The sequence below is a fragment of the Cervus elaphus genome, chromosome 16 (assembly GCF_910594005.1).
Source record: "Cervus elaphus chromosome 16, mCerEla1.1, whole genome shotgun sequence".
Classification (NCBI taxonomy): Eukaryota; Metazoa; Chordata; class Mammalia; order Artiodactyla; family Cervidae; genus Cervus; species Cervus elaphus.
This window is the reverse complement of record NC_057830.1, coordinates 27,340,152-27,352,468: the sequence shown is the minus strand read 5'-3', so window position 1 is coordinate 27,352,468 and position 12,317 is coordinate 27,340,152. Positions and strand designations below refer to the sequence as shown.

The following is a 12,317-nucleotide window of genomic DNA, read 5'->3' as shown; positions in this document are numbered from 1 at the left end:
ATGATAAAAACTCTACAGAAAGTGGGCATGGGGGGAACGTTCCTCAACATAATAAAGGCCATATATGACAAATCTACTGTGTAACATCATACTAATGTTGAAATGCTGAAAGCATTTTCTCTAAGATCAGGAATAAGACAAGGGTGTTCGCTCTCACCACTATTATTCAGCATAGTTCTGGATGTCCTAGTTACAGCAATTGGAGAAGAAAAAGAAGCAAATAGAATCCAAATTGAAAATGAAGAAGTTAAACTGTCACTATTTGCAAATGAGATGATCCTATTCATAGAAGACCCTAAGGACGCTACTACAAAACTGTTAAATCTCACCAGTGAATCTAGTAAAGTTGCAAGTTACATAATGAATACACACACATAAACATGCTGCATTTCTATACAATAACATCAAAAGATCAGAAAGAGAAATTCAAGAAACAATTCCATTTACCATCATATCAAAAGGATAAACTACCTATGAATAAACCTACCTAACGAAACTAAAGACCTATACTCTGAAAATTATAAGCTGTCGATGAAGGAAACTGAAGGAGACACAAACAGATGAAAAGATATATCATGTTTGTGGACTGGAAAAATTAATATTGTCAAAATGAATATACTACCCAAAGCAATCTACAGGTTCAATGCAATCCTGATCCAATGACCAATGGCATTTTTCACAGAACTACGGCTTCCTTGGTGGCTCAGATGGTAAAGAATCCACGTGCAATGTGGGATACCTGGGTTCGATCCCTGGGTTGGGAAGATCCCCAGGTGAAAGAAATGCAACCCTTACCAGTGTTCTTGCCTGGAGAATCCCCATGGACAGACGAGCCTGGTGGGTACAGTCCATGGGGTCGCAGAGTCAGACACAACTGAGCAACTAAGCAGAGCGCAGCACAGAACAAAAAAAAATCTCAAAATCTGTTTAGAGACACAAAAGACCTCAAATAGCCAAAGCAATCTTAAGAAAGGAAAACGAAGCAGAAGGAATCAGACTTCCTGACAAAAGTAGAAATATAGATCAATAGAACTGAATAGAAAGCCCAGAAGTAAATTCATACACCTTTGGTCAGTTAATCTATGACAAAGGAGGCAAGACAATACAATGTTGGACAGGCAGTCTCGTCAGCAAATGGTGCTGGGGGAACTAGACAGCTACCTGTTTTAAAAAAAAAGATCATTCTTTAATACCATACACAAAAATAACCTCAAAATGGATTAAAGACCTAAATGTGAGACCAGACACTATAAAACTCCTAGAGAAAAACATAAGCAGCACAATCTTCAACATAAATGTAGCAATATCCTTTTTATGTGTCTCCCCAAATAATGGAAATAAAAACAAAAATGCACAAAGGGGGCCTACTTAAACTTAAAAACTTTTGCACAGCAAAGAAAACAAAAAACAGAATGAAAAGAAAACCCACAGATTGGGATAAAATGTTTACACTGTTGGTGGGAATGCAAACTAGTACAGCCGCCATGGAGAACAATGTGGAGATTCCTTAAAAAACTGGAAATAGAACTGCCATATGACCTAGCAATCCCACTCCTGGGCATACACACCGAGGAAACCAGATCTGAAAGAGACACGTGCACCCCAGTGTTCATCGCAGCACTGTTTATAATAGCCAGGACATGGAAGCAACCTAGATGCCCATCAACAGACGAATGGATAAGAAAACTGTGGTATATATACACAATGGAATATTACTCAGCCATTGAAAAGAATACATTTGAATCAGTTCTAATGAGATGGATAAAACCGGAGCCCATTATACAGAGTGAAGTAAGCCAGAAAGATAAACAGCAATACAGTATACTAACGCATATATATGGAATTTAGAAAGATGGTAATGACAACCCTATAGGCAAGACAGAAAAAGAGACACATGTGTATAGAACAGAATTTTGGACTCTATGGGAGAAGGTGAGGGTGGGATGATCTGAGAGAACAACATCGAAACATGTATTTTATCAGTGCGACACAGACCACCAGCCCAGGTTGGATGCATGAGACAAGTGCTCAGGGCTGGTGCACTGGGAAGACCCAGAGGGATGGGATAGGGAGGGAGGTGGGAGGGGGGTTCAGGATGGAGAACACAGGTAAATCCATGGCTGATTCATGTCAATGTATGGCAAAAACCACTACAATATTGTAAAGTAATTAGCCTCCAACTAATAAAAATAATTGGGAAAAAAAAAAAACCAACCCAGAATGAAAAGAAAACCTACAGGTTGGGATAAAATGTTTGCAAATGATGTGACTGACATGGGATTAGTCTCCAAACTTTGCAAACAGCTCATGAGGTTTAACATAATCAAAACAAACAACCCACTCAAAAAATGGGCAGAAGACCTAAACAGACATTTCTTCAAAGGCATACAGATGACCAACAGGCACATGAAAAGATGCTCAACATCGCTAATTACTATAGAAATGTAAATCAAAACTACAATGAGATATCATTCACACCAGTCAACATGGCTATCATCAAAAAAATCCACAAAGAATAAATGCTGGAGAGAGTGTAGAGATAAGGGAACCTTCCTACAATGTCGGTGGGAATGCAAATTGGCATAGCCACTATGTAGAACAATATGGTGGCTTCTCTAAAAACCTAAAAATACAGCTACCATATGACCTTGCAATCCCATCCCTGGGCATATTCCTGAAGAAAATCATGGTCCAAAAGGATATATGCACCCCAGAGTTTGTTTCAGTACTGTTTACAATAGCTAAGACATGGAAGCAACCTAAATGTCCATTTACAGAGGAATGGAGAAAGAAAATATGGTACATATATACAATGGAATATTACTCAGCCATTAAAAAAGAATGAAATTATGCCATTTGCAGCAACATGGATGAACCCAGAGATTGTCATACTTAGTGAAGTAAGTTAGACAGAGAAAGACAGTGTATGATACCCCTTCTAAGCAGAATCTAAAAAGAATTGGTACACATGAACTTATTTACAAAACAGAAACAGACTCACAGACTTAGAGAACAAACCTAGATGCCAGAGCAGTGCGGGATTGGGGAAAGAATACGGGGAAGGAATAGTTAGGAAGTTTGTGACTGACACATACACACCGCTTATATTTAAAATGGATAACCAACAAGGTCCTACTGTATAGCACAGGGAAGTCTGCTCAATGTTATGTTGCAGCCAGGATAGGAGCAAAGTCTGGGGGAGAATGCATACATGTATATGTACTACTGAGTCCCTTTGGTGTCCACCTGAAACTATCACATCATTGTTAACTGGCTATACTTCAATATAAAATATAAAGTAAAAAAAAAAACTATCAAAAATTTTCTCAAACATCAAGAACCAGGAAGTAATTGTTATAGATGAAATAAATTACTTTTTAACAATATAAAGCATGTATTTCATTTCCATTATTGCTATGTGTTTCATGAAGATCAGAGACAATTTTGTAGTTCAAAGTTCATAACTGTTAAGTCACACGACTCACATATACCTATAATCCAAGCTTGACTTGGAGTTGATAGTCTCTTTTTACTGTCTTTGATCTTAGTTTTTATTTATTTACACTTGTCCATTTACTATATGTGTTTGTTAATCAGTTCAGTTGCTCAGTCGTGTCCGACTCTTTGCGACCCCATGAACAGCAGCACATCAGGCCTCCCTGTCCATCACCAACTCCCGGAGTCCACCCAAACCCATGTCCATCGAGTCAGTGATGCCATCCAACCATCTTATCCTCTGTCATCCCCTTCTCCTCCTGCCCTCAATCTTTCCCAGCATCAGGGTCTGTTCAAATGAGTCAGTTCTTCGCCATCAGGTGGCCAAAGTATTGGAGTTTCAGCTTCAGCATCAGTCCTTCTAATGAACACCTAGGACTGATTTCCTTTAGGATGGACTGATTGGATCCCCTTGTAGTCCAAGGGACTCTCAAGAGTCTTTTCCAACACCACAGTTCAAAAGCATCAATTCTTCGACGCTCAGCTTTCTTTATAGTCCAACTCTCACATCCATACATGACCACTGGGAAAACCATAGCCTTGACTAGATGGACCTTTGTTGGTAAAGTAATGTCTCTGCTTTTTAATATGCTTTCTAGGTTGGTCATAACTTTCCTTCCGAGGAGTAAGCCTCCTTTAATTTCATGGCTGCAATCACCATCTGCAGTGATTTTCCTTCTAAAACTCACTGAAAAGTAAAGAAAGCAGCAAATAAATAAATGAACAAAGAAGAACTTACCAGGGACTTGGTCATTTCTGGCTCTTCTGGGAAAGGGGCAGAGATCTGAGAAAACAGATTGACAGAGGGACACATGAGAGAAGGAAATGTGTCAATGTCATTGACTGTCCATGAACCTGACCCAGAAACTTATTTGTAGAACCATATCGCAAAAAAATCATCCTGTATTGTACAAAGATTTAAATGCCGGAGTTTTACCACAGCATGGCTAATACCAAAAAAAGAAAAAGAAAATTAGAAACATCTTGATACCCAATAATTATCAACAGCTTAAATACTTCACAGGGCATCTATAGGATACAATATTATGTAAAATTAAAGTACTATAGAAAAATAAAATGCTAAGTAAAAATAAAAAGATGTACCAAACAGTATGAGTCCATTTTCATTGAATAATATGAGTGTGTGTACACATGAACACATACATGAATGCATTCATGCACACAGAGAAAATCATCTGGAAGGAAATATATTAATATGTTAACAGATATAACATTTGGATGATGGGAAAATTATAGGTAATTTGAATGTTTACATTACTAGTAAAAAACAAGAAACACGCATATACCTTCCATCTAATTTAGTATTTTTCATATATGTTTTATCTTCATATGCACACATATAGTTACATGTAAATGCATATATATTTAGGAAGACATGATTGTATATACACTGTTATTTTTTTTTGCTGAACCATTTGAAAGTTGCAAATGTCATGACACTTCTTGCCTAAATACATCAATCTCCTAAAAGATTATTCAGTTTGGTTCAGTTCAGTCATTCAGTCATGTCTGACTCTTTGTGACCCCATGGACTGCAGTATGCCAGGCTTCCCTGTCCATCACCAACTCCCAGAACTTGCTCAAACGCATGTCCATTGAGTCAGTGATGCTATCCAACCATCTCATCCTCTGTCATCCCCTTCTCCTCCTGCCTTCAATCTTTCCCAACATCAGGGTCTTTTCCCATGAGTCAGTTCTTTGCATCAGGTGGCGAAGTATTGGAGCTTCAGCTTCAGCATCAGTCCTTCCAACAAATATTCATTCAGGACTGATTTCCTTTAGGATTGACCAATTTGATCTCCCTGCTGTCTAAGGGATCCTCAAGTGTCTTCTCCAACAGCACAGTTCAAAAGCATCAATTCTTTGGGGCTCAGCTTTCTTTATGTAATAAGTAAATATTATTTCATTTAATAAAATAAATGATATTTTGTTAAATAATAATAAAAAGATTATCATCATACCTGAGGAAATTATTAGCAATTCTATAACACTTCAATATCCAGCTCATATTCAAAATTCCCAATTATCCCAGAAACACCTTTTCTTGCTCTTTTATTGGAGGCACATTCCAGTCAAGGCTTACACACTCGGGACTGTGTCCCTTTCACCCTAGACCCATCCTCCCTAATATCTTTTTATGATAGACTTTTAAAACTTTTGCTTCTTTTATATTAGAAGTATTTCTATTAAATACACTTTTCTAATACAAATGACATTTAGTTAAACTTCCTTGTTAATTTTTTGTGTGTGTGGTATAACTTATATAAAGTACATGAATAAAGATATATAGCATTTTCCCCTATTTTTCACATCTGTGATTCTGCCATCCCAACTGAGAGAGAACATTTCCAGCACCATTGGCTTAATAAGGGAATCAAGTCATTGTTTTTGAAACTTGTAAAAGGAGAAGAGTCAAGCATAACCAAACACTTCATGAAGAAATTTCTGTTTTTATACAATTATTCCAGCTACAAGTTACCAACTAAAAATAGACATTTGCCATCTGCCTCTACAACAATTAAGTCACTAGCCACAGTGGCCACTGACCTTCAGCACACCCTGAAAGATGTTCAGGGTGGAGATCAGGAATTAGGCACTCTGCGCTCTGGCAAAAACTGGTAGAACAGGCCTTTAGATGTATTTTCAGGAGATTTTACCAGTTTCGATTCTTGCATCTTCTCATATATAGAAAGGCATTAAAATCATTAACAGAAACATCTCCTTGTGGCTAGCAGCAACCTTCTCATGACTAGCAGGAAGCCGCCGCCAAAATGTGTGCTTGACTTAAATCTTATATAATATTGACCTTCCCTCCTTACCCCTCAGAGCAGTTCCTCAGAGCTATATGAGACACTGTCCCCTGAGCTATACTCCTTATCTTGCCCCCAAATGAAACTTAACTCTCAGCTCTCAGATTATGCATTTTTTAAGTCAACAAAGTGAAGGAACAGTAGAAAGGGAAATGTCCACTTTGCACACATAATGAAATATGGACTAAGAAACAATCATCAACGGCACCTCACATCACAGAAACAAATAAGCAGACGTTATGTGCCTCCTGATCAAGTACACAAAATCACCTGGGAAGTAATCTTGCTCCCCAAAAACCAAAACAGGAATCTGAATCTGACCAAGCCTCAAAATCTTACCAATCCAATCCACATAAAATGATCCTTTAAAACATATTGTCATTTTTAAAAGTGTGATAATAGCACTGTGGTTATTTTTATCAAAATATTTTATGTATTGAGATATTTTGAGGTAAAATGACACAGTCTTTGAGATTTGCCTCAAAATAATCCAGTCAAAGAGAAAAAGTGTTGGAGGAAGGGATAGATGAGAAATGACTAAGCATGAGCTAATAACTGTAGAAACTGATGGGTAAATGAAGCTTCTTTTTTTTTGTTGTTGTTAATAAGAACAAAGACTTTATTTCAAACAGGTTCAGTGGTATGTCTACTACAGCAAATTCTGGTTGTAGCAGTTTCCTTTCAAATCTGCACTGATGTATAAATTAGACATTATTTGGGAATGATTAATTTCTGGTAAAATGTAGATTCAATCCAACATGATGCTAATTTCTACATTTATTGTAGGCTCTATTTCAGTACTAAAGGTTAAATTTTCATCACCAAAAAATGACAATAACCTTACAGCTACTACTAAGGTAATGAGCTGTGAAATTACTTTCCCAGTATTGTTCTGAAAATATACCCCTAGGTTGTTAAGAGAAATTCCAACTTCATCCAAATCTGTTATTTAATTCTTCAGTCATCATCTACTGTTGGCTTGATTGTCACTCCTCTTCTTATTTGACCCCAACCAATTAAACGCCAGTGTTTCTCAACTCTTCGGCTAAGTGCAATTTTTTCTCCTACTTCTGTGCACACAGGATTAGTCAAGACGATTTTGCCCAAATCAGCCTTGACTGCACTAACTCTTCCTCATGTTGACAGGGATCCTATATTCACTGTGAGCACTTCATTCTTAAGACAGCTTTTGTACTTTCGCTGCTTTCTTGTCTCCTTCAGTGCGAACACCTAGAAGCCGTCTAAGCAGGAAACAGGAAATTTCCAATTCTGTGAAGATCTCAGGTAAAGCTCCAACTGCACCAAGTACTTGCCCCACCATTCTGTCAGCCCGGCACAAACTGGGGTCAATTTTTGTTCCAACTCCAATAAGACCTCCTGGGGCAGCATACTGAAGATTATTATGCTCTGCGAAAAGCAATACAATTTTGGAAAAGATAGGTTTACACATGAGTTTTCTTTCACTGTCTTTGGAAACAATACCAGGTCTGACTTCTATCTCCTGGCCCACCTTTAACACTCCTTTTAGAATACCACCACCAGCTACACCCCCCTTAAGGTCATCAACTTCACAGCCAGGTTTGTTGACATCAAAGAATCTAATAACAATAAGTCTGGGTTCTAAAGTAAAGTCTCTTGGGGGTACTGGAATTTTCTTTACTATATACTCACAGACAACTTCAATATTGTATTTTAGCTGAGCAGAAATTGGGATAATAGGAGCGCCTTCTGCTACTGTACCTTGAACAAATGCAAGGATCTGTTCATACTGTTCTTTAGCCTGGCTTTCTTTTACCAAATCAATTTTATTTTGTAGAATCAAAATATGCTTTAGTTTCATGATTTCTATAGCAGCCAAGTGTTCAGATGTCTGAGGCTGAGGACAAAACTCGTTACCAGCTATCAACAGAAGAGCGGCATCCATCACTGCGGCACCATTCAGCATAGCAGCCATCAGAATACTGTGGCCAGGACAGTCAACAAAGGAAACATGCCTGACTAATTTGAAGTTCCCTTTGGTCCCTGGAATGTCTGTAGGAAACTCATTGGGTGTGCTACTTCCACAGGATCTATAACATTCTGGCCGAGGACAACTTGGGTCGTCAAGTTTATAAATCTTAGCATTAGCATAGCCAAGTTTGATTGTAATATTTCTTTCCAGTTCGTTTTTGAAACGGACAGTGTGGACTCCAGAAATAGCTTTTACAACTGTAGATTTCCCATGAGCTACGTGACCAATTGTACCTATATTAATTGTGGCTTGTCTGCTGATAACTTCATGTGAAAGTGGCGTCAACTTGGAAACATTCAAAGTAGCGAGATCTTGCCGAGAAAGGTGCAGCTGCCCTAAAGTCACACCAGCCTCGCCCCCGCCATCTTGCCCAGAGAGCTGAAGCTTCTTTATACTTTTTTCTCTACATTCGTATTTCTTAAAATTTTCACAGGAAATGTTTAAAAAGTCATCTTTTAGATAGCACAAACTGAAAAAAAAAAAAAAGCACAACCTAATTGTGAGAATTATGCACAAGACCGGGAGCTGACTGTGGCTCAGATCATGAAATCCTTATTGCCAAATTCAGATTTAAATTGAAGAAAGTGGGGAAAACCACTAAACCATTCAGGTGTGACCTAAATCAAATCCCTTATGATTATACAGTGGATGTGACAAATAGATTTAAGGGACTAGATCTGATAGACAGAGTGCCTGATGAACTATGGACGGAGGTTCGTGGCACTGTACAGGAGACAGGGATCAAGACCATCCCCAGGAAAAAAAAATGCAAAAAAGCAAACGGCTGTCTGAGGAGGCCTTACAAGTAGCTGTGAAAAGAAGAGAAGCCAAAAGCAAAGAAGAAAAGGAAAGATATACCCATTTGAATGCCAAGTTCCAAAGAATAGCAAGGAGAGATAAGAAAGCCTTTTTCAGCAATCAATGCAAAGAAATAGAGGAAAATGATAGAATGGGAAAGACTAGAAATCTCTTCAAGAAAATTATAGATACCAAGGGAACATTTCATGCAAAGATGGGCACAATAAAAGACCTAACAGAAATGATATGGACCTAACAGAAGCAGAAGATATTAAAAAGTGGTGGCAAGAATACACAAAAGAACTATACAAAAAAGATCTTCACGACCCAGTTAATCACTATGGTGTGATCACTCACCTAGAGCCAGACATTCTGGAATGTGAAGTCAAGTGGGCGTTAGGAAGCATCACTATGAACAAAGCTAGTGGATGTGATGGAATTCCAGTTGAGCTATTTCAAATCCTGAAAGATGATGCTGTGAATGTGCTGCACTCAATATGCCAGCAAATTTGGAAAATTCAGCAGTGGCCACAGGACTGGAAAAGGTGAGTTTTCATTTCAATCCCAAAGAAAGGCAATGCCAAAGAATGCTCAAACTGCCGCACAATTGCACTCATCTCACACACTAGTAAAGTAATGCTCAAAATTCTCCAAGCCAGGCTTCAGCAATACATGAACTGTGAACCTCCAGATGTTCAAGCTGGATTTAGAAAAGGCAGAGGAACCAGAGATCAAATTGCCAACATCAGCTGGATCATCGAAAAAGCAAGGTAGTTCCAGAAAAACATCTATTTCTGCTTTATTGACTATGCCAAAGCCTTCGACTGTGTGGATCACAATAAACTATGGAAAATTCTGAAAGAGATGGGAATACCAGACCACCTGACCTGCCTCTTGAGAAACCTGTATGCCGGTCAGGAAGCAACAGTTAGAACTGGACATGGAACAATAGACTGGTTCCAAATAGGAAAAGGAGTATGTCAAGGCTGTATACTGTCACCCTCCTTATTTAACTTATATGCAGAGTACATCATGAGAAACTCTGAGCTGGAAGAAGCACAAGCTGGAATCAAGATTGCCGGGAGAAATATCAATAACCTCAGATATGCAGATGACACCACCCTTATGGCAGAAAGTGAAGAGGAACTAAAAAGCCTCTTGATGAAAGTGAAAGAGGCGAGTGAAAAAGTTGGCTTAAAGTTTAACATTCAGAAAACTAATATCATGGCATCTGGTCCTATCACTTCGTGGGAAATATATGAGGAGACAGTGGAAACAGTGTCAGATTTTTTTTGGGGGGGTTCCAAAATCACTGCAGATGGTGATTGCAGCCATGAAATTAAAAGACGCTTACTCCTTGGAAGGAAAGTTATGACCAACCTGGATAGCATATTAAAAAGCAGAGACATTACTTTGCCAACAAAGGTCCGTCTAATCAAGGCTATGGTTTTTCCAGTGGTCATGTATGGATGTCAGGGTTGGAGTATAAAGAAAGCTGAGTGCAGAACAATTTATGCTTTTCAACTGGGGTGTTAGAGAAGACTCTTGAGAAGTCCCTTGGACTGTAAGGAGATCCAACCAGTCCATCCTAAAGGAGATCAGTCCTGGGTGTTCACTGGAAGGACTGATGCTGAAGCTGAAACTCCAATACTTTGGCCACCTAATGCGAAGAGTTGACTCATTGGAAAAGACCCTGATGCTGGGAGGGATTGGGGGCAGGAGGAGAAGGGGACGACAGAGAATGAGATGGTTGGATGGCATCACCAACTCGATGGACATGGGTTTGAGTAAACTCCAGGAGTTGGTGATGGACTGGGAGGCCTGGCATGCTGCGATTCATGGGGTCGCAAAGAGTCAGACACGACTGAGTGACTGAACTGAACTGAACTGAACTGATGGTCCTGACTCTATATCCATCAATCCCGTGCGCGGAAAAGGAAAAACTCCTCCTGTGTGTTTTTCTTCTATTCTCATACCATCTACTTAGAGTGTTAGCATTATTCACACAGGTTAGGGACTCAGTCCTATAAGCCTGTCCCCACCCCAATTTCAGATGCCAACCACAAATTCAGGCTCTTACTTGTGTTTCTGACAAACTGGCTACAATTAGAGGTTCCCAGGAGGTTCCCTCATATTACACTAATTTTCTAGAGTAGCTCATAGAACTCAAGAAAATATTTTATTTATTAGGTTACCAATTTATTATAAGAGAATATAATTCAGAAACAGCCATGTAGAAGAGATGGATATGCAAGATATGTCAGAAGGAGTTCATTGCTCTCCCAGATTCTCCACATGTTCAGTCTAGAAACTCTCCAAACTCCATTCTTTTGAGTTTTTATGAAGGCTTCACTATGTACAGATGACTGATTAAATAACTAGCCATTGGTGATTCAACTTCCTACTCAACTTCAAGCTCTAAAACTTTAAGAACTTGCTTGGTTCCCCTGACAAACAGCCCCCATTGAGTGATTCACTAGGGGCTTTCCAAACATCACTTCATTAAAATAAACAGAGGGGTGTTTCAAAGGAACTTATTATTTATAACAACAACAACAAAACCCCCACTAATTTCACCTTTATCCCTCTGGTGCTATGTCAAGAGACAGAAATAAAAGAGGCCCCTATACCTCTTATCACTTAGGAAATTAGAAAGGTGTTAGAAGCTTTGTGCTGGGAACTGTGGATGAAAACCAAAATACATATTTCTTATTATATCACAATCCCACATGCACCAATAACTGGCATCCATACCTTTATTACTACTGTTGACTGAAAAAAAATTCTCACCCTAAAAGGTGAGGATTATTTTTATTAAGTAGACTTACTGAGGACTTAAGTCCAGGATACAGCCCCTCAGACAGCTCAAAGGGACTGTTCTGAAGAGATAAGGGAGGAGCCAGAGTAAACGGGAGCTTTTGCAACAAAACAAAAACCAAGTATCTGGAATATCAAAAGATGACTGTCTGTCAATTAAAGAAAATCCAGGGATCTCAAGCTAATGAATTTAGCATTTTTCTATATATGGGACAATGCAAGAGTCTGCATTCATTACAAATCATTCCTTTGACAAGCACTGTAATGATCTGGGACCAATACTTTATTTTTCTCCATTATGAATTCCCCTAAAGGTGAACAATTGGGGGTAGCAGCAGTGGCTGATGGCTTCATGGTCACAACCT

At 38.8% G+C, this 12,317-nt stretch overlaps 2 protein-coding genes across 8 annotated transcripts in view; both read right to left on the bottom strand.

Annotated features, from left to right (window-relative positions):
• Window positions 1–12,317, bottom strand: part of ZNF484 (zinc finger protein 484) — a 33,606-nt gene that overhangs the window by 17,717 nt on the left and 3,572 nt on the right. For 5 of the 7 annotated variants that reach the window (XM_043927824.1, XM_043927822.1, XM_043927825.1 and 2 more), the window contains one exon: window positions 4,235–4,279. The exons of 1 other annotated variant lie outside the window; for it this stretch is intronic. In XM_043927824.1, coding sequence (XP_043783759.1) covers window positions 4,235–4,279 — 45 coding nt within the window. Of the gene's footprint in view, window positions 1–4,234; window positions 4,280–6,063; window positions 6,808–12,317 lie in introns of those variants that run through there. One more of the 7 variants, XM_043927826.1, reaches the window with a different exon arrangement.
• On the bottom strand, window positions 7,211–12,306 carry LOC122709866 (eukaryotic translation initiation factor 2 subunit 3-like). The gene is given in 3 exon segments (XM_043927135.1): window positions 7,211–7,505; window positions 7,507–8,830; window positions 12,191–12,306. Coding segments are annotated over 3 exon segments (1,662 nt in total). The 3' UTR covers window positions 7,211–7,283.